This window comes from Mus caroli, chromosome 19, assembly GCF_900094665.2.
Source record: "Mus caroli chromosome 19, CAROLI_EIJ_v1.1, whole genome shotgun sequence".
NCBI lineage: Eukaryota > Metazoa > Chordata > Mammalia > Rodentia > Muridae > Mus > Mus caroli.
The window spans coordinates 16165864-16189569 of NC_034588.1; the positions used below are offsets into that span (position 1 = coordinate 16165864).

Here is a 23706-nt window from a genome sequence, read left to right on the forward strand (position 1 = left end):
GGCAGGAGGGGGCAGGAGGGGGCAGGAGGGGGCAGGAGGCAGGCAGATCTCTCTGAGATCCAGCCTGATTTACAGAGCAAGTTCTAGGATAGTCAGGACGTGACATGGTAGAGCGATGTTCTCAGAGAATGACACCCATAGGTTGTGTGCTAGTCTAGCAGCAGCAGGAGATCCAGCACAGGGAAGGCAGCTAAGAGGGTGGACTTCTCTAGCAGGCCCTGGTTGACATTTGCTGGTGGTGGGGGTGCAGATACCTTCACTGCTCTGGGGGGAGAGAACAGGAGAGCTTGAGGCAGCAGCAGTAAACAGCTTAGGTGAGCAGGCTGACAGTGAAGGGAACACAGATGGGGCATGGGGACACAAAGAGCTGTCATTGTTGTGTATAGAGATGACAACATAAATTTGTGTGGTGCTGGAAATGATCTGCCTGGGTTTTACTCCACGAAGCCAGGATAGAAACTGGGCAGTGGACAAGCTTCATTAAGTGTAGAGACATGAGCACACAGGGGCTTGAGGTAAAGCTGTGGCTGAAGGGGCTTACGGTTCTTGAACTTTCTGAAAGGGGGCGGTGTAGGAAAGCCATTCAGAGGTTTGGGGGAAGAGGACAGATGTGTTGGAGAAAGGATATGTGTCAGCAAACCGTGTTAATGTAATAATTTCACATGTACAGCGTTGAGTATGGACGTGTGCACACGGTCTTTTGCACTTTTAAAAACAGAATTGTTCTTGCAAGTAGAAGCAAATTGACACAAGCTAAATATATCTCTTCACTTTTGAATATACATGAGACTGACTATAGAATGTTTAATTATATATGTTTTTTTCTGATGCCCCAAAATCAGATAGACGTGATTTCTCAAACCCAACTTCACTTAAAATAGACTTACAATAGGAACTTTCTTACAGTAGAAACTTCACTTAAATAGATTTACAATAGGAACTCTCTTATAGTAGACATGTCATATTTATGAAATTCTGTATTTTTCTGTTGATAATATATTTCTGTCAATATGTGTTTAGGTGGCTGGTGGAACTTCAGATCAAATTTAATATTTGAGAAAATGATGAATATCTAATGGTGATTATAGACCCATAAAATCGGAATTTATCTCAAAAATATCTTTAGACCATTGCCATATCTACTTTCTTTCTCTTGCATATTCTGTTTCTTGACAGCTGTGCTTATACAACACTGTGGGCCTTCTGGGCTCTGGGCTCTGTAGGATGTGTGTGCTTCTCTTAGGAGCTGACAGAACCACAGCTCATCTCTGCTTCTATTCCTTTAACTATATGCTCTTGGGAAATGTTCTTGAACTGCTTTGAAAGTTAGTTTTTTGTTTTTGTATTTATGGCATAGGTGTGAACACAGATCAATCTTTTAGAGTTATATGAGTCAATGTGCATAATAGAGCCAAGGGTAGAAAGATTAATGAAACTTAGTTGGACAAATAGGTCCCAGATATTTGGAGTAAAACTTCTTTTGAAATACTGTATTTGTTACTTCTCATTGGAATGACAAAATCCTGAACAAGGAACAACTTAAGGGATGAAGGATCTATTTTGGCTTACAGTTTGAGGGTCTAATCCGTCACAGAAGGGAAATCATGGAAAGAGGAGGGGGAATGGAGTTAGTCACATGGAATTCACAGTCAGGAAGCAGAGTGAGACAACGCTAGTGTTCAACTTGGTTTCTCCTTTTTACTTCAGTCTGGGACTTCCACCCATGGACGGTGCCACCAACATTTGTAATGGACTTTCTATTATTAAAATTCCCTGGAAATATTCTCATAGGTAAACCAAGAGATATGTTTCCAAGGTAACTCAAAACACTGTCAAATTATGAAATGTTGATAATCATAAGTACAATTTCCCTTTAAGACCTGGAAGGAGATAGAATAAGGTCAGAGCATCTCGCACTGATATGAATTAAGGCAAGGTTGTGGAGAGCTGCTCATTCTACCTATGCTAAGGAAGGAGTCTGTGCACTCTGTGGTATGGATAGACCTATCAGCCTGGAAGATATAAGTGTGAATTTAAGGAGTCCGTTGGAGACCAGGGATGCCAGGTGAGAGAAGGTGTAGCCCTGGCTGTGGCAGTGGGATGGAACAAAAGGACAATTCATGAAGTATGGTAGGGATTGGATGGAGCTGAAGGGAAGGATGGAACCTAGGTGGCCTCTCAGATATGTACACATGGGTGAAGCCATCAAGGAAAATGGCACCACTGGGAGACAGTGTAAAAAGGTGTGGAGAAAGCTACCAGGCTCATATTTGTTGGTGGTGGGATTCATGTGACACAGTTAGCCACACGTGTTCATGAGGCTTGGAACAAATGAATCTGAAACCCTGTGGCATCTTAGAACTGGAGCAGGAGATGCCTTCTGATCAAGAGGGTCTATGGGAGTCAGCTGCCAATTCCAGGAGAGAAGTAGAGAGAAGGATGCTAGTGCCGGACAGTTGTGGTGCCAACGGCTGTAAAACTTGGACAGAAAAAGGAGCGACTTATGGAGAAGACTGGAAAGGTGAGGCCCTTTTCAGGGTGTGCAGGTAGGGTTGCACATTTCGCAGTAATCAGAAGCCAAGGCCATACTGAGGGAGAACCCGGATGCCAGGGATCACAGCAAGCACTTTGGTGGTGATGGTCCCAAGACCTTTGGTTCTCTCACTCTTAATGTATCATTCTCTTGGACTTGAGAACCCAAGAGTCAGAGACTTAGAAATAAACACTTCAGTGGAGATGCTCATAATATGTTCAGTCCCCTGACCTCCATGGAACTTCATTTCTCTTAGCCCCAAGGGGAGGATAAGTCGTTAAGGGGTTAGATGACTTCTGAAAACTATGGATAATTCTAAGGGGTTTTGAATGTGGCTCTGAATTTCTACTAGAATTTCTTCCAGTTATAATATATTTTCTTACTAGAATGATTTTATATTGTCATCATTGTTGAGGTCGTTTGGGGAGAGCCTGTAAAGGAGGGGTGCTACGGAGGTAACTGAGCAGTGATTTTTTTTTAAAGAGGGAATATAAGGGGATCTTAGAAGCCACTGCATGTTTGCCTGCCTCCAAAGAAGGCATTATCTACCTTCTAGAATGAAATGACTTTGGGGTGTGGACAGAGGGCAGGTGCTAACTAAAGCGTCTGAAGGATCGAGCAGGAACATCTGCTTCAGCTGTCCACTGAGCAGTGCTTGCCAGATGTTCTTCCTCTCTGGTCTGTGCAGTAAGATGCCTGTCGTATCTTTTCTGTTTCAGGACATTGGCTGTACTGTATTTAGGAAATGCCACAGTTTCTTTGATTTGCAGAAACTCATGCACAATGCGTACCATGATTCCACTGTGTGGCTTTAACTTTGGCAAATTCATGTCTGGCTGAGGCTTCATTGCACAACGTCTGTGAGCAGCTGTGGGAGCTTGCCCTCCTAGCAGGATTCCCCAGGCAAACTTGCTTTGATCCCAGATAGAGTTGCTGAGGGGTATGGATGGCTGCAGGGGTGGGTTGGATGTAGACCGTCTGGCTTGACGCCCAGCCGCGTGACATTGGATGCGTGACCTGACCCTTTTCCTGTGAAGGGAATAGTAGTCACACCTTCCTCACAGAGCTGCCATCTGGTGAGAGAAAACAGGGGAAGTAGACCCATCCTGTAACGTTTGGCTCATAGAAAGCACTCCATGGATGGGTCTGTCAGACGGATTATAATTATGTTTCATATTATCTAATTTTTAAGAATCTTGGCTAATGGGCCCACAGGTAAAACAGTCAACGAGGCCTGTCTTCTCTTCACTCAGACCTTGCACAGAGGAAGCTGTAATAGTAAGAATTTGTTTTATGTGTCAGAATGACTGAAAAAGCTACATTGAATTAATGCAGCCGGTGGTCTAGGGATATAATTAAAATATGCTTCACAGGACACCGCGTTTTCGAAAATGAGTTTCTGTAAAAAGCAAGAGGGCCCATTTCAGACGGCCAGGTTATTTGTCTAACAGGTTTCTATTGTGGCGTGCCACCTGTTGCAGTGAATAGTGGCTGGATTCTATTGTATCCATTCGATGTGTCTGCAGCTAATGGGACTTAATGAGTCTCCATTACTGCTGCTCAGACCGTACTGTTTTTGAATTAGATGAAACAGGGCACTGGATGGAGACGTTCCAATTAGGCATATCTGGGAGGAAATATACATATACTTTGTGCTCTTTCCCTCATTGCCCTTGCCAGTTCGAACTTTGTGGGTTTCAGAAGGTCAGCGAGCATGTTTTAAGCCACTGGTGAGTTATAGATGTTGGATTTTATACAAAATTAGCCAGAAAGGTTTCTGCTCGTATAGAATACAATGGAAATGAAAAACAGCACCTGCTTTATTTGTTAAGTTCCTATCTGCAACGGTCTCAGAAAGCAGCGTGAGAGGTCAGGTGCATCCCATGCTTTAGGTGTGTTCTAGAGGCAGGAAATTGAGTTTTGTGGTGGGAAGGTCCTGCCTGAGTGCTCGTCTCCCAGTTGAGTGGTTCTCCATCTTCCAGCCACTATTAAGAATGGGACTATTTTTCTTGACTGCAGATGACCACATTAGCTATGAAATCACTGCTTAGGTAGCCTCCCTTGCTGTTCTTAGTGTAATCTCATCATCAAAGGTTCATTTTATGTGCATAAATGCTTTGTTCACATGAATGTGTGTACAGCTCATGTGTGCGTGGTGTCCATGGGGGTCAGAAGAGGGCAATGGGTCACTTGCAACCAGCGTTACAGAGAGTTGTGAGCTGCCGTGTGGGTGCTGGGAACGGAACCTGGGTGAACTGCAAGAGCAGCCAGTGGTCTTTAACTGTTGCTCTATCTCTCCAGTTGCAGAAATATTCTTTCAAAAAAGTGTTTATTTTGATTGTGTGTGTGTGTTATGTCTGCAAAGGCCAAAAGAGGATGTCAGATCCCCTGGAACTGAACTTACATATGTGAGCTGCCATGAGGGTGCTGAGATTTGAACTTGAGCCCTCTCTGGAAGAGCAGCCGGTTCTCTTATGCACTGAATTGTCTCTCTAACTCCTCCCAGAGTACTACTTATTTGATATTTTAGTTTTAAAATTTTTACTTAGAAAGTCACATGCCAAATTTTAAAACACAAAGTCAGAACAGAAGACATTCACAGCCTTGTCCCTACCAGCAGAAATAGCCAAAGAAAATAACTACAAAAAATGTAATTATTACTATATTTGTATTACACACACACACACACACACACACACATGCACACACACACACAATCAAAATAAACACTTTTTAAAAAAGAATATTTCTACAACTGGGGAGAGATAGATCAACAGGAAATATAGTATATTATATTGTATACCATATAAATCTACTTTCTCTTGTAAGGAGTATTTGTCATTTTAACCCAGTGACGCTGCCACTTCCTCATATGTTGTAAATAGTTTTAAAATGCTATAATATAGAGGAAGTCATTATCATCTCACTTTCATCTCTTATTATCTAATGAGCTTCTCTAATTTACTATTTTTTCCTTACCTTTTATATTTTGTACTTGGGGAATTATCTCCCCATGACATTTGTAATCTTCTTGTATGCAGCAGAATGATGAATCCCGTTTTTGCATCCACTCTGTTAGCCTGTGTCTTTTTATTGGGGAATTGAGACCAATGATGTTGAGAGATATTAATGACCAGTGATTGTTATTTCCTGTTACTTTGATGTTGGTGTGGTGGTGGTGGTAGGGTGTGTGTGTGTGTGTGTGTGTGTGTGTGTGTGTGTGTGAGAGAGAGAGAGAGAGAGAGAGAGAGAGAGAGAGAGAGAAGAAGGCAGAGGAGGAGGAGGAAGAGGAGGAGAGAGGATTGTGTGTGATGTATTTATTTATTTTTGCTGGTATGGAATTACTTATTTCCTGTGTTTTCTGGATGTAGTTATTCTCCTTGGGTTGGAGTTTTCCTTTTGGTATTTTCTTGTAGGACTGGTTTTATGGATAGATATTGTTTAGATTTGGATTTGTCTTAAAATATCTTGTTTTCTCCCTCTATGGTGACTGAGAGTTTTGCTGGGTATAGTACTCTAGGTTGACACATGTTTTTTTGTTTGTTTGTTTGTTTTGTTTTTGAGTTTGCAGGGCATCTGTCCAGGCCTTTCTAGCTTTTAGAGTCTTCATTGAAAACTCATGCAATTTTGATAGGTCTGTCTTTGTATGTTTCCTGGTGTTTTTCCTTACCATTTTTAATATCCTTTCTTCTGTAAATTTTGTAGTTTGGTTATTATGTGCCAGGAGGATTTTCTTTTCTGGTGCAGTCTACTTGGTGTTCTATAAGCTTCTTGTATATTTATAGACATTTCTTTAGGTTGGGAGAACTTTCATCTGTAATTTTGTTGAGATTGTTTACTGGGCCTTGGAGCTGGGACTCTTTACCTTCATCTATTCCTATTATTCTTAGGTTAGGTCTTTTCATGGTATTCCAATTTCCTGGATGTTTTGTGTTATGAAGGTTTTAACTTTAGCATTTAATTTGACTGATGCTTTAAAGATTAAAAAAGCTTTGTGGTTTATTAAGGGATATAAATATTCGAATACTAATTTTCCAGTTTTTATTGATAGAAGACTTTATTGGGGGCTTACAGTTTCAGAGGGAAAGGTCATATTCATCATGGCAGAAAGCATGGCAGCAGACAGTCAGGTATTGCTTTAGGTATTTGCATCCTTAGCCACAAGTAGGAGGCAGACATAGGCAGAGAGGGAGGGAGGGAGGGAGGGAGGGAGGGAGAGAGAGAGAGAGAGAGAGAGAGAGAGAGAGAGAACAGAAATTGAAATTGGCATGGGTTTTTACAGTGTCCTCCAAGAGCACACCTCCTAATCGTTCCCAAACAATTCCAAGTAGGGACCAAGTGTTAAAATATATGAACCTATGAGTGCCATATTTAATTCAACCACCACACTCTACTCCTGTACTCTTTGACCCCCATAGGCTTGTAGCTGTATTATAATACAAAATGCATTGAGTACAACTTCCAAAGTCTCCAAAGTTTTTCAAAGTCTCAACATAATTTAAAATATGAAGGTTTTTTTGTTTTGTTTTGTTTTGTTTTGTTTTGTTTTTAGACTCAGGGCACTCTCTTAACTGTAACCATCTGTAAAGTCAAAAAGCAAATTCTATACTATCAACATACAATGACACAGAAGGTATATTACCACTCAAAAGGGAGGAAGGGGGGGCATCGTGAGGAAATACTGGACCAAAGCAATACCGAAATTCAGTGAGGCAAACTCCTCATCCTGTAATTCCATATCTGGATGGCCCTTCTCGTCCAACTTTGTTGACTACAGCATCCTTTTCTCTCTTGGGCTGGATCCATTCCCTGGCCCCAGCTCTCCTCGTTGGATATCCCATAACACAAACCAGCCTTCACTTTCATAGTCTCTGGACCTTCATGGGGGGACTCTCCTGTACATGCCTGGCTACAACCTCTTTACTCATGGACTCTTCATGGCTCTAAAGCCAGGACTATGTGACCTATGCTGACAAGATTTGTTGCCTGCTGGGGATGGAACCCATCTCCCTCTTTGAGTTAAAATGGCATGAGCTTTGATTTGTTGATGCTTTCCTTTGCTGCACAGACTTTCCTTTCTATGTGTAGAAAGCTTAGCTTGGTGCCGTTTGCCTTGCGGACACCCCTCCCTTCATTCCTTTCCCACCAACCCTCTTCTCTCAGTGCAACACTTGGCTCAATTTTGAATTTCCCAGTGTTCTGTTTCTCCTCAAAAGTACATTTTGTATTTTATTTTTGCCTCAACTTCTCTTTTTCATTGTAGAGCTACATAAAAGTTGGTTACTAATAATGACACGGCAGTGTAAATACTAGGCCGTCTTGAGAGCTCTGCCAAAGACATGAATATACAACTCTTCAATTGAGTCTCTGGCAGATTTTTAGGACAAAGACAAAAAGCAGCCCCATTCTTTGCCAAAACATCCCAAGAATAATCTCTAGCTTAAGGTGCTAATACGGTTTCCATCTGAATCCTGAGCTGGGCCTCCATAATTCACATTGCTCTTAGCATGACAGCCTTCCAAGATCTTGCTGGGATGATACCTTAAGCCCTGCTTACAGCTTTCACCTGCTTCTGTAGTCCAAAACCCTGAAGTCTTCCACATTCCTTTAAAACCCAACATGGTCAGGCTTGTCACAGCAACATCCCATTCCCTGGTACAGTCTTCTATCTTAGTTACCTTTGTATTTTTGTTCTAAGACATACAAGAAGAAAGACTTTACTATGGGCTTACATTTTAGTGGGTAAGTTTGTGATTGTCATGATAGGGACCATGGCAACAGGCAGATAGACACGGTGCTGGCCAGGATGATGTGGACTTTGGATAGCTAGAGTTTGTCACTGAATTACATTAGTCAGAGGCTTATAAAGGCAAACCCTATAAGGCTACATACTTCCCTCATTCGTACAACCAGGAAGTACATCTTGCTGTACTTCCTGCCTGCATCCCTCTGACCTACGTATGATTGAGCACATTCTGTGTAGTTAGGGCAAGCAAGCTTGTTTACAGAAGCAAATCCATGTGGCTTGCTATTTTACATGAACAACAGCCTTCAACATTTCAAGAAGTTATCTGTCCTTGGACAAGTGTGGCTTACAGGTTCGAGGCATATTTGTTTTATAGCTCCTTTAAGCATAGTAATTCACACTTAAAACTTAACCTTATCTCTCTTAGTCCCCACTTGAATGGTGTCCTGTGTCAAGTCCTTGTCTGTGTGGTGGGTACCTGATCATATTGGGACCTAATAACCATCACCTTAATGACATCTAGATAAGGCATTAATCATGCAAAGGCCAACAGTAATTAGTAGAAACTGAAGGACCAAAGGCCCTGTGATGGTTGACATCAGACTTACTATCTAGGAGGTTCCTGAAAGTGAGAATGGAAACTAGTCACTTATCTTATCTTGGGTCTTTTTCTTTTTTTTTTTAATATATATTTTTTTAGTGTAGCCAGAATATCTTTAATGATAATTTTCACAGAAACAACATTTTTTAAAGTTATACAGTAATTTCTTTGTTCTTCATAGAGCAGGTTGTGTGCCCTATCATACTGTAGAACTATGTCACCTATGATAGCTACTTGTTGAGAAAACTGGGTCTACTTAGTTTTAACAGGTCCTTTTTTGATAAAGAACTTGGAGTCCAACATGAGTCCTGGCTTGCCAATAGGCAGCCATTTTATCCCCTTTGTGAGGGAGTTTCCTTTGGACCTAATAGTCTTCTAGCCTTTTGTTGAGGATAATGAGCAATGTACTCTCTTCTACCACTACTTACTGCTCTAATTAAGACATCATTGTTAGGGCCCTGGGGTCTGGAATGCTAGTTAGACAGGAAGGGGATTCAGGCAATGGGCGTTTATCAAAAGCATATGGCTACCTGAACCAGTTGAAGAGACAGGGAACAGTCACATTGGCTGAACTGATTCAAATCAGATTTCAGCAAGTTCAGAGCTCTCTGACTACCTGAGAATACATGGTATAGGTCACTTTTGGAGCAGTTTGTAGATTGTAGCTGATTCCAGGAAGGAATATGTCAGCCAAGGGGAAACCTGCTGGGACAGATATAGACTAGGGATAGAAGTTAAAGTTAAGAAACTTAAAATCAATCAATCAATCAATCAATCAATAAACCTTTTAGATATATTAGCATTATCACTGTTGATAATCTGAATTGAAATCTACATTGTAGAAAAGGCAGCTAACAGATGTCTTGGAAACAACTGGAGTGGATTCACACCTTCAAGTCAGAGCAAAAGCTATGCACACCTTTGATTCCAGCACTCAGGACACAGAGGCAGATAGATCTCTGTGAGTTTGAGGCCAATCTGTTCTTCAAAGTAAGTCCAGGTGAACCACAGCTACACAGAGAAACCCGGTCTTGAAAAACCAAAACCAACCAATCAACCAAAGCAAACCCAATCACTTTCTTAGTCCTTTCTCATTTGCATTTATACATCTTAAAACCCTATTTTAGACCCTGACTTTCTTAGGCTTTAAACCACTGTATTTCTATCTAACTATTTACCACGAGACAGGAACAGTTGGTTACTGACAGCAGTCATTACAAAGCAGATTTTTTTTTTTAAATAAAGGAATGTAAAAACTTACATCTGCAACCTGATTATCCTTTAATATGGAGCCTGTGAGCAAAGCAAATCTATCGGACTTTCTCAGCCGAAGACCTATTAGCTCTAGAAAAAGCAAGGGCTGATTTTTAATGAGGTGAACTAACCAAGGTAGCTGCAGCCTTGGTGAAGGAGGTGGGTGTCTGCTGCTGCCAAGCTGACAAAGCTACAGTTAGCCATTAACACCAGCAGAGGTCTGAGAAGGAGACATTATAGCAGAAAGTGTAAACCAAATGGCCTCTGGAGTGATGAATATGACAGAGACTTACCAGGTGCCTGGATGATTGCCCTAGCAGGCTCCTGTGATCTCAGTGACTTCATTGTGGGGCAGAGGTCCTAGGTCTTCCGCTGTTACAGAGAGAGGACAGTATTGCATCTTCAGCCACGGCTCAGGACAGACCCAGGAGGTCTCAGAGAGTTTCCTGTGGATGGGGAACTTTGGAAAACTGGCCTACCTCGGCTTAGGCAGCGTAGTTCATTCAACCCAACAGCATCCACAGTTTGTGCAGGGCCCTGTTAGCAGGTGAGGCATGAGGCAGTCTCCCCCTCCCCCAGTGGTTAGCATCATCACAGTCCAGGTTTGTGTCCCATTATCTGTCTTCTTTTAGATAGTTGTGTTAGGAGTGTTACTTTTAGGGGCTGGCATTTTTGTCTATCACAGGAAGCTTTTTCCCACTGAACATTTTAAGTGGTGTATTAAGCCGATCTCTAAAAAGTTTTGAGGGCCACTTATTGAGTATAACCGATCTCAAACCAAATTAATCTTTGTTGTTGTTGTTACTTGCTAAACATTGAAAACACATAGGATGCAAAATAACCTTATTCCTAAAATTAGTTATGTTAGCACTTAGCACGACAATCGTATTCTGAACACATTAAAAAATTTGATCATTTATAAGGTTATAAGTCTTTCCGCTCTCAGGGATCGTTGACTGATGCAGTCCAGGTGGGCAGTGGGGGCAGAGATGTTGAACAGGGGTTGAGAAGCGCGGTCAGTATGTACGGTGAATAACCACACCAGGACCAGCTGTCAGGAGGCAGATAAGCTTTAGGGTGATTCAAGCTTGTAAAGTTTTTGGGAACTGAGGGTAGGAACATCCAGGATGGGCAAAGGTCATTGGCTGGGGGCTTAGGGCACCTGAAACACCTTATTAGTATGGGGAAGTAGATGAGGAATCTCAGGTGCTAGCTGAAGAGGTTTTATTAGGAGAAAGGAAATTGATCCTATAGTCTAATTAAGGCCATGTAACCATCCTCAGATAGAGATGTATGTGGGACTTAGAATTCTCCAGACAAGGTCAGAGAAGGAGAAGCCCCACTAATGAGGGGAATCTCCCATATTGCGCCAAGTCTAGAGGCTATCAGTCATGGTGGACTTTGACCTTAATTAGCAGAGTTTTCCCACATAAGGTGACTATTAACTTGTCTGTAAACCGTCTTTAACAGTTTACAATAAGTTAGTGACTTTAATAAGATTAGGACTTGCAGTTTTATACCTGTTTGGTTTAGCCTTAAAAAAAAAATAACAATTTTAAAATTCCTTTAGTATCAGAATAAAACTTTAAAATCATAAACACCGACTCTAGGGAGACTGTCAACTTTACTTTCCTGGTCCTTACATCACATACCGTTACAGAATACCACAGTTTGTTGCATAGCTAAAGCTAACAAAGTTAGCAAAGACAAGGAGACACACATTCTCAGGGCAGTGTCTGTTAGCCTGGATTGCCCTTGGTGAGGAGATGCATTCTATCGGCCTTTGCCAGACTGCTGAGGTCATTTCCTTGCTGTATCATAAGATAGGAATATCACAGTTTCTGGTGTCTAGTATTTAGTGCTCATAGTTGTGGTCCTAACTCTTTTGCCTTTTATTTAATTACTTTTAAAGATTACATATTAATAATGATGTCATAATGAATCATATTTTGTTATCATCTTAAAATGTCCCATAGCCTTAAATATTAAAATATTTTAAAAGACCTGTTTTTTTAATTCAATTTTTAACTTCAAAATTTATTTTCAAAAAGATTAAAACCTCAATACTTAATTTTGATACAATATCAAAAAATAACATATATATATGAAATGGGGCATAACCACAATTTGGACGAGGCAAAACCAAACTCCAACAGTGCAAACAATTCAACGTCAATATCTGGGATTCCCTGGCAAACTTCTAGGCTTCCCCAGCTCTGCTCGTGGCAACATATGTGACCTGACTTCTAGGCCACAGCTGGTTCCTTTTCAGTGAAGCTGTTGTTCTGGTGACTGTCTCATGGCACTGGCATCTCCCAAACTGCCAGGGTCCCTCTCTTGGCCTCACTTTAGAAACTCCAGCCCTGACACACGGTGCCAAGTCTCAATTATTCTCCATGACCCCTTCATGTCTTTAAAACTAATATTGCTGGAGTTATTCTTAGATTTCAAAGTCTAACTGTCAGCATGAGATAAATCCTTGTATATAAATGCATGGAGGTGCAGCTTTAATACATTATTAAATCAACATTGTTTTTTAATTTTAATTTTCATAAACCTTATTTTTATGGCTTTGTTTTCAGGACAAAAATTACCATACAAAAATCGATCTTAATCCAAAATATCTTGGAGAACTGTTGTTGGCTTCTTGGTTGATTTATATCATGTGGCCACCTTTAATCAAGATGGTGGCTAAGTCACATGGCATCCATTCTCTCTAACCCTAACAAAGATTATAGTGAGTCATGTTGCTGACTCCATCCCTATGGGGACACTAGCTAAGGTGGCAGCAAGTCATATATTGCTTAAATCTTAAAATGGTGTCATACCACATGGTTCTTTTAAGAACATACATACATACACACACACACACACACACACACACACACATACACTCACTCACACACATCCACACACACAATATACATGTATACACACACACACATACACATACATACACACATGTTCTCTTGAGGTACAAAAAGTTCACATAATGGTCTTACAAATCTAGAAATATGGTTTATATCTTAGCAAAGGTTTTGTTAAATGAAACCAATAGTCCCCTCCCATTTATTTTCCATTTCTCTACTCTCTTTTCCCTGTCACCTATCTCTGTGACTTACTTGACACAAAACAGAGAAGAGACTTTTAAATAAACATGCCTGGATCTAGAAAATGGATAGCCATAACCGAATTCCAAAGTAAGCTTTCAATAAATCAGAACAGCATAAAATAACATTAATATCCCTGCCCAAGAGACATTCGAATCCCTGCTAAACTGAATCCAGTGACCAGAAAGCTCAGAGATAAGAAATTCTGAACTCTAGCCATCAAAGCAGCCCTGGCAAGCAGTGTTAGTAGTGGCCAGTAGCAGCAGCAGAGATAGCAAAACCAAAACTAACAAACACTGAAGGTGGAAAGTTCCCATACTCAAAGGAGATCAGTCAGGAAAAAAATGTGGAGGCCACCATCGTTGATACATTCAACTGAGACCAATCCATTTTATCTTGGATCCCATGATGGCAACAAAAATTATGGACACACCAGAAAACACAGACCCATCTCCACACACAAACCAGACAAACAAAACTTGGCACTTAACTGGGTGTGACCAATTTCCATTTTGTCTCCCAGGATCCAAACTACCAGAATGAGGAGGGCAGTGCAACATCTTGCCTTCTGCCCCAAATGGGAGACTGTTGAGAGGGAGAGCGAGAGAGGGGTGGGGATAAGGAGGAGGAGGAGGAAGAGGAAGGGAGGGAGAGAATACATTTTTGCATTTGAAATTTGCATTATTCTTTTTTAAAAAAAGATTTATTTATTTTATGTATATACGAGTACACTGGTGCTGTCTTCAGACACACAAGAAGAGGGTGGGTGTCCATTATAAATGGTTGTGAGCCACCATGTGGTTTCTGAGAATCGAACTCAGGACCTCTGAAAGAGCAGTCAGTGCTCTTAACCACTGAGCCATCTCTCCAGCCCTCTTTTGTATTAAATAATGAAACCCAATGACCTTTGTAATTTCAATATCCCCACAAAAGCAACTTACAGGAGAATGGGCTCATTTGGCTCAGTATTCTATGAGGCAGGCAAGTGATGACAAGGTGGAAGGACCTTGAATTCATTAGTTACGTGCACAGTTCAGAGCAGAGAGCAGTAGTTAAGTGCGTACATGCTAGTACTCAGTTTGTTCTTCTCATTCATACACAATTCATGATTCCACATGCAGGGAAAGATGCCCTCCATACTGGGTGTGTCTTACTACCTCTATTAACATAATCAAGATTATCCTCCACAGACATGCTCACGGGACAACCTGATCTAGATAATTGCTCTGTGAAACTCTCTTCCCTGGGGACAGTGACAATTTCATCATCACAACTGCCTATGCTTAGGGAGCAGCATTAGTTTCGTAGGATTATTATAGAAAAAATGAACTTGAGTTTTTTAACAACAAAAGTTGATTGATTGGATCATGTGTCTGGAAACTAGGTGTCCAAAAGTGAAGTGTCACAGGACCATTGTCCTTCTGAAGTCTCTAGCCTGCTAGCTTTGGGTTGTTTGTGGGAGCGAGTGATTCTTCGGTATTTGCTGTACCACTCTGGTCCCAAGACCATCTTCTCTCAAAGAGTCTTTACAACTTCTTCCTTCTGTATTTGTTTATGCTAAGGTTTTTCTTCTTTTTTGAACCTTCATGGGGTATCATTAATATTTTTTAATTATTTTTTGTTTTTCATTTTTTTGAGATTGTAAAAAATTAATAATTTCCCCTTCCTTTCTTGCCTCCAAATACTCCCATTTACCCCCACCCCCATCCCACTCCCTTTCAGATGTGCAGCCTCCTTTTCTTTAATAGACATGAAAACAAGGAAGGTGGAAAGATCAGGACGCCTCAACTTCAGACAAAGGATTTTCCAATAGACGATATTCCAGTGTTTGTCATGAAAATGAATGAACACATTAGTGGCTAACAGTGGGCTGGTCCATTGGATCATTGCAGTGGTAACTAACTTGCAGGCAGCTGGAGAGCTGGTTCTGAGGTCTGAGAAAGAGATAAGGGCTGGAAGTATAGATTTATAATTCTTCTCCTTGGTGTCATAGTAGAAAGATAGGGGAAGTCAAGGTCACCTGGTATTAGAATGCATTCTGCATTAGAAAGAGCAGAACATGGGAAACGGGCTTAGCTTTTGGAAGCAGTGCCTTAGCTGTCACCTATAGGAGAAACAAGGTGAGAATAGAACAAGAACAACTCCCACCAGATTCGTATGTTTATTGATGTTTTTCGTATCTTCACCATTAGGGTATCAGAGATGTTCTTCCAACTGAAAGAAATGAATGAAAAAGTATCTTTTATAAAGGACTCCTTACTATCCCTGGACAGCCAGGTGGGACACCTACAGGACCTCTCGGCCCTAACTGTTGACACCTTAAAGGTCCTTTCTGCTGTTGACACCTTGCAAGAAGATGAGATTCTTTTGGCCAACAGAAAGCATTCTACTTGCAGAAACCGTCCCCACAGCTGGACCAATGTCATCTGTGCAAAGGTTCTCAGTGACATGGAAAGCTGTGGGAAGAAGAAATTTCAGTACTATAGCATGCCCCCTTCTTTGCTGAGGAGCCTTGCTAGAAGTCAGCTTCCCCCAAGAGTGCAGAGGGGTGCACTTGTAGAGGTTACGCACAGTAAGAGAGAGGCCTCACATGTAAGAGAAGACCAGGAGGAACGAGAAATGGAACAGAGGACAACGGCTTCTGGGATTTCCCATGTCAGACAAGCACACTCTAAGTATGGCCAGTTTCTCCTGGTCCCATCTTCTGGAAAGCAAGTTCCTTTGTCTTTGGAAACCCCGCCACATCTTTTCAGATCATCTGAGAAGGCAGGTATAGATGGTCTGGCTTTGGAGCATATACGCCACAGTGACCTCACCATCCACTTGCCTCAGCAGAATCCTGCTGCCTCCCACCAGGCATTGCGAGCTGAACACAAAGACCAACATGAGGCAGGTACACAGATGCCAGAGAAACCTGCCAAGGCAGAACAAGACTTGCTCGCATTCAGTGGTACACCTGCTCCCACGACAGTGACTTCTCTTCCTTCGAGAGCCATCAGCATGCAAGATGAAGGTGGATATGTAAACTGGGCATTTTCAGAAAATGATGAAACAGGGGTGTTTAGCTTTAAAAAAAAGTGGAAAACTTGCTTGGCCTCCACTTGCCACAGTGACTCCAATCCTGGTGGAGGCTACTCCCTGCAGACTGGAGGTAGGTCCGGACTGGATGACTCAAGAAGACTGGCCCAGAGTTGTGAGTGCCCAGCAGGACCGTGGACCCAGGCAAGAAGATCCTTTTGGATCAATCCTCTCTGCAGAGATAAAGCTCTCATTAAGAGTCATAGTTTTAGATTCCACAAGGAGGAGAAACTGAGGAAGACTTGGAAGAACAACAGTAAGGAACAAATGTTTTAAATGTATTTTTTACTTTTTTCTAATCATATGATTTCTTATTTTTAAACAATTGCATACAGTATGTCTTGGTAGTAATCTATTACCTTTTCCAACTCCTCCCAGATCTTCCCCCAACCACACTTCATGTTTTTCCTCACGTTTTTCCCTGCGAGATATGACATTTCATTTTACTTTATATTTTTAATTTTACTTAATCTTTTTTTTACACTCCAGATTTTATCTTTCTCCTCATCTACCCTCTGATGGTTCCACATCCCATACCTACCCGCCCCCCCACATTCCCCATCTCCTCGAGGATGTCCCCGCCCCCCCCACCACTCCCCACTCCACCAGACACCTCTCCTCTCCCTGGGGCCTCCAGTCTCTTGAGGGTTAGGTGCATCTTTTCTGACTGAGTCCAGACCCAGCAGTCTTCTGCTGTATATGTGTTGGAGGCCTCATATCAGCTGGTGTATGCTGCCTGGTTGGTGGCCCAGTGTCTGAGAGATCTCAGGGATCCAGGTTAGTTGAGACTGTTGGTCCTCCTACAGGGTCGCCCTTCTCCTCAACTTCTTCCAGCCTTCCCTAATTCAACCACAGGGGTCAGCAGCTTCTGTCCATTGGTTAGTTGTAAATATCTGTATCTGACTCTTTCAGCTGCTTGTTGGATCTTTCAGAGGGCAGTCATGATGGGCCCCTTTTTGTGGTGGCATACTCCTTGCATCTCTGAGTTTGAGGCCAGCCTGGTGTACAGAATGAGTTCCAGAAAAGCCAAGGCTACATAGAAAAACCCTGTCTTGAAAAGCCAAACAAACAAACAAACAACTAACAAAACAAAAGAAAACCCAAGACAAAACAAAAAGCATAAAAAAAAAATCACAGAGTTCAGTCTGTGTTGGATAACTTCTCCTGAGCATGGGCCTTCCTTGCTTGGGATGTGGTTGAGTTAGCCGGTGTCACTCCATTTGGGGAAAAGCCATTTCCCCTTCTTTCTCTGCAGCTATCAATCGCAAATAACTTCTGGTAGGTATGAAACTTAATGTTCACTTCCCCTTCTCCTCTCTTGCATGTGTATCTCCATGAACTTGTGCAGGCCTGGTGTATGCTATCACGGTCCCTGGGAGTTCATCTGAAACATCAGCCCTGCTATGTCTAGAAAACTAGATTTTTTTGGAGTTACCCATCATCTCTGTCTACGAACAATCATTCTTTCCACCTCTTTTTTTTCTGTACTGATTCCTGAGGGGGAGAGGTGTGATAAACACGCCCATTTATGGTTGAGAGAGGAACAAACTGTTTTTTTCACTTGGCAACATCTTTATTATTGTTAATATTATTATTATTATTATTATTGTTGTTGTTGTTTTAGTTTCTTACTTTTTTCTTTTTTTTTATACTCCAGATTTTTATTCCCCTTCCGGTCCACCCTCTGACTGTTTCACATCCTGTACCTCCTCTCAGCGCCCCCTGCCCCCCCAGTCTCCATGAGAATGCCCCCCCCCAGGAGCAAACATTTTTTTAAAGTGTCATTTGTTTCGATACTGTTGTGAAAATGTCTGTGATTATTAAAGTAGAATAATTCTTTTTTTGTTCTCTTATCCCCCTCTTTAAGATGAAGTCATCACCATTAATTGCCTTCAGCATCCTCATGCATGCTCTTTCTTTCCAGGTCATTCAAAATCCCCAGAGACCAGGTCCACATGGCTCAAAGCAAAACTGCTAACCAAGACCCGGAGCCTGTCAAAGAAGAAGAGGAAGACCCAAGGGCTCCAGGTGCCGGTAAGCCCTCCTCCTACTGTACAACTGAGTCAGTGAACTCACCACTTGGCTCCTTTTGTGCACACTTGAGAGCCTTGTACCAGGAGGAGTGAAGACACACATTTTGACTTGTTTCTCTGTTCACAAGCTGAAAGCCATTGGTTGTTTCCGTGTTGGGCTAATCTAAGAAAGCCTGAGCGAGCACTTGTATCGAGGTCTTTCGATGAACATTTGCTTTCATTTTCCCTTGGCAAGTACTTGGGAAAGGTTGAGGAAGGTCAGCATTCTGTGGTATGTAATTGTCAAAGATGCCAACACGTGGCTTTCTGGGCCCACCTGTGGATTATGAGTACATCAGTTGTTCTGCTTCCATATCTGCCTTCATTGTGCTCAGTCTTAGTCTCAGGTGTACTGTTGGTCCCTCAGTCTGCATCATGGTGAGACTCATGAGTCAGTATTGACCCAAGCTCTTAGGAGGCTTTCCATCCGTTCATTGGGATGTATCTCTGAGTCTTTTGTAGAAGTTGCTTTGCTTGCTTACTGTGTGTCCTGGCCTTTCGCGGGTGTTTGTGCAGACCCTTTCTCCTCTTCATTGTCATAACTGTTGACAGAAGTAGAGAATGACTTTTCAAATGTTGATGAAATATTTGACTCTTTTTATCCTGCAGCTAAAGATTTGCTTTTATCCCTCAAACTCAAGACTTTAAACCTAATACACCGTCTCCTGGTTTCTGATAGGATGCTTACATTTTTAGTTTCTGCATTAGTTCTACAGTCCATTTTAAGGTAATCTTTGTATATGGGGATACGAAAGGATTGAATTTTCTCTCCCATATGGATATCAAAAATTCTATCATATTTTTCGTAAAAAAATGTGACTTTTTTTTCTATTGAATTACCTTAACATTTGTCAAAAACTAATTGACTATACAGACCCACAGTATGTGTGGCTCTATTTTTGTCTATCTCCATGCCAATACTAAATCTATCTCAACTACTGAAACTTTATAAGTTGTGAAATCATGCATAAAAGAAATCCTTCGTTTTTCAAGAAATGATTTGGCTATTTTATGTTCTTTGCATTTATATATAAATTTAGTCTCAGATTTCAGTTTTTACACAGAAGCCTTCTGGGAGTTGGAACAGAATTGCTTGGAATCTGCATGCCAGTTGTGGGGAAATTGCCACCTTAATCACATCTAGGTGTTTGATTCCCTGGAAGCAGGCTATGTCTAGCTAGCAGGCCTTTTAAGCCCTTTCTCAGTAATTCTTTGTAATTTTTAGCATTCAGGACTTGAATATCTCTTGTTACATATGTGTCTATGTATTGAACATATGTATTAACATTTTTAAATTGTCTTATTTGTAGTTACTTTAAAACAGCAAACCTGTGATTGTGATATTTATATTTATTTATAATGATTTTGGTGAAGAGATATCCATGTGTGTGCATGTGTGTGTGTGCGTGTGTGTGTGTGTGTGTGTGTGTGTTTGTGTGTGTATAACAATTTTGTTAATTTTTGCTTTTACTCCTGGTGGAGCGTGCTTTGTCTTTCACATTAAATGTGATATTTGTCAATTTTGTTGTATATCAACTTAAATGGTTTGCTTCTTTACTTTGTTATTTTTGTAATGTCAGAGTGAATGTTTCGGGCATTGGACCAGCCTATTCTAGTTTACTTGGATAAACTGCTTTCACCCACCTCTGTATGTTTGTGTGTGGTATTAATTTTGCTAGTCTTTTTTTGTACCCGTGTTCCTGGAACATTGTCTTTTGTTCATCCCTTATTCTCATCGCTTTGCTTGGGGTATGAGAATTATCCCAGGGGCATTTACTACATCGGGTATATGCCTTCAGCATTCTTTGTGAGTTTGTGAAAAGTTGATAATCTTTTGGCATTACATATCCAGTCATATTATCCAATAAAACTGTCCTTGTAGGAAAGTTTTAAACTATACATTAAGTATCTGTAATAGGCATAGGGATGTTTAGATTATCAAATTCATATGTTGGCTTTGTTTTCTATATTTAAAAACTATCCATTTCATTGAATGCTTTCTGCTCATTTCTGCACCTGGTAATTTGGCTCATCTCTTTCACTCTTTTGGCTAGTTGGTGCAAGTGTCTGTGATCTTATGAGTCGACATAGCATTATTTATAACAGTCCCTCCTTCCCTCGTCCCTCTGCCCAGATTTGAGACGGAGTGTCAATGCACAGCCCTGGCTGGCCTGGGACTCACGCTATTCTCCCATCTGTGACCCAGAAGCTGTGATTACAGGTTGTGACCCCAGGTTTGGTGTAATATCCTCTGGTTATTATTTTACCGCCTCATGCAGGACCAAGAGTGACACTGTCTCTTGCATTCTGAATATTTGAAATTTATATTTTCTTTCTTTGTTTCACAGTCAGCCTGGCTCTAGGTTTTTATCTGTTTTGATTTTTCTTTGAAAAACCAACTCAATTTTATTGACCTTTCCCCGAGTTCAGTTCTGTTTCCTTTGTTCAGTTGACTTTGGGTTTCCTTGATTTTCTCTTTCTGCTTTAAGTTAGGAAAATTGGTTAATGATCTGGGAGTTTCCATTTTTTAAACGTGTTATTTTATTTGTTCATTGACAGCCTCATACATATATTGCACCTTTTATTTTTTGAATGGAGACATTCAACGTTATAAAATTACCTCTAAGCATACATTAGTTAGGTCCCACAACTTCTGATGTTGCTTTCATGTTAGTCTAATGAATCTTATAAATATTTTGTCAGAAAGACTTTAATTGTGAGAATTTACCTCCTTTCATGCTTTTCATGTTTTATTTTACTTTTTTATTTATTTATTTTCCAAATAAACTGATGTTTTGAAATATGCAGCTTTCTTTGTTATTGTAATAAGAAGCAGTTAAAGGCTTTTTATTATTGTCTTAATCTCTTGATTTGTTATGGGTTTGTTTAAGTTGCTGGTCATTTAGTCTTGGCTTAGCATTAGTGGGTTCCATGAATCGGGAAATTTGTCTATTTTTTCAATTATTTCCTTAATGAAGTACAGGTTTTTGTAGCATTCCTTTATGATATTCTGAATTTCTTTGGTGTCTGTTGTAATATTTCCCTGTTTATTTTTTGCTTCTGTTAATTTGGATCCCTTTCCTTCTTTTCGTTAGTGGGCTCAAGGGTCTGTCAGTCTTGCTTACTTTCTCAAAGAACTGGCTCTTGGATTCATTGATTCTTTGTATTATTATTTTCCTTACTTTAATCAATTTTTCCTCTGATTTTTATTATTTCTTCCCAACTACTGGGTTGGGTGTGTTCTTCTTTTTCTAGTTCTTAAGTTGTATCATTAAGTCATTTATTTGTGCCTTAATGTAAGTACTTAGAGCTGTAAACTTTCCTGTTAGGAGAGCTTCCACTATGTCCCAGAGGTTTGGTTTTGTATGGTTTGTTTTCATTTTCATTTAGTACCAAGAATCTTTTAATTTCTTTTTTTTTTATTTCTTCTTTGACCATTCATCATTTGGTAATGTGCTGTTTAATCTTCATGAGTTGGTGTAATTACTGGGGATTTATTTAGTGTTGATCTTAAGCTTCATTGCTTTGTGGTAGAAAGAACACATGGAATTGTTTCAATTTTTCTGAATTTGTTAAGAGTTGTTTTGTATCCGAGGATGTGGTCCATTTTAGAGTCCCAGGATGTGGTCCATCTTAGAGGAGCTTCCACGGTCTGCTCAGTAAGAATGTGTATTCTTTGGTCTTTGGGTAGAAAATTCTGTAGATATCGATAAACTCCATTTGAAGTCTGTTGTCATTTAATTCTGATGTTTTGCCCAGATGACCTGTCTACCAGAGAAAGTTGGCTAGAGAAATCACCCACTATTTTTGAGCTAGACTTTAAGACTTTATTCATACTTTTATATCTGGTATTATGGTTTTTATGGAATTGAATATACAAATGTTTGGTGTGTATGTGTTTAGGATTGCAGTGTCTTTTTGGCTGAATTGTTCCCTCGATGACCCCTCTGGTTAGTTTTGGTTTGATTTCTATTTTATTAGATATTAGGACAGTGACAGCTGTTTTCTTCCTGATCTCTTTTGCTTGGAATACTCCTTTTCTTTGATTTACATTAATACAGCACCTATCTTTGAAGGTAAACTGAGTTCCTCATAGAAAACAGAAACTTGGATTTTGATTTCTAATGTAGCCCACTAACCTTAGGTAAATGAGGAGTTTACTATTATTGTTATTTTGCTATTTGTATTCTTAGCCCTAGTTTGTGTTTCAGTAATTACATCTTTGTTATTTTTATGTAATCTCTTGGATGCTTGTTCCTATAGTCTGCACTATGGCTTCCAGAATTCTCTGTAGAGCTGATTTAATGGACATGTATTTTTTTTTTTTAGTATGTTTGTACCTTGGAAAATGTTTCTTTCTCAAATGATGGCAGATAGTTTTGCTGGTACAATGTTCTCTTTTGGCTTCTATGATCTTTTACAACTTGAAGTATGCTACTCCACACTTTTCATCAAAGAAGGTTTTTTTTATGAAGTAGACTGAAACCATTCTAGAAACCCACAGCTGGTCAAAATGCTAAGAACACCTGACCATGGGGTGCTCAGCTACAGCTAATATATCACCACCAGCACAACCTGATACTTAAGGCTCAGGGAGGATCATGAGGGAGGAAGTAGAAAGGTCGTAAAAACCAGAGGACGAAGATGTCTGCTCTAAGGTAGTGTCTTCTATATTTTCCAGGGAAACTGCATTCATGAAATCTTGAAAATATTGTCACCTAAATAAGGTCTTCACAATAACATTAGTTGATAGGCCAGTATGGATGCAGGATATCTCACAAGGGCCTACCCCTAGATGGAAAGCTACAGGCAATTGATGACTACAGAGAGAGGGAGAATCAGTCTTCTCCGGGGACAAGCCTCCAATTAAATAATTTATCTTGTCAACGCTTGACAGATACATATATAAGAAAGACTAAATGGGCTCAGCATATTGTATGTATATACACATACCCACACACATGCATATATATGTAACAATAATTAAAGAAGAAGTCATGAGTTTGAGAGGGAGTTGGGAGCATGGGAGGAGTTGGAAGTTGGAAATGACATATAGTACTCATAGCTAAAATTCACCCCCTCTCCAAATTAAGTTAAAAAATAGAAGCAGAAGCAAATAAACCTAATGGAAACAATAAATGTAAAGTCATCTGTTAGGGGAGAAAATTAGCTTGATAAGGAAAGCTACCATCTAGACAATGCCATGACCTGTTGGAATCCTATGGGAAAAGCATTTAAGAATATTTAGTTTAGAATATTGCAAATGGTCTGAGTTTGAATAGAACTTGCATCTAAGCTCAAGTGCTCCAAAT

The 23706-nt window shown here is 40.5% G+C and overlaps 1 protein-coding gene across 1 annotated transcript in view; it reads left to right on the plus strand.

Annotated features, from left to right (window-relative positions):
• Positions 1–23706, plus strand: part of Trpm6 (transient receptor potential cation channel subfamily M member 6) — a 152474-nt gene that overhangs the window by 98753 nt on the left and 30015 nt on the right. The window contains exons 26-27 of the mRNA XM_021151275.2: positions 15437–16578; positions 18247–18356. Of these exons, the coding sequence (XP_021006934.1) occupies positions 15437–16578; positions 18247–18356 (1252 nt within the window). The remainder of the gene's footprint in view (positions 1–15436; positions 16579–18246; positions 18357–23706) is intronic.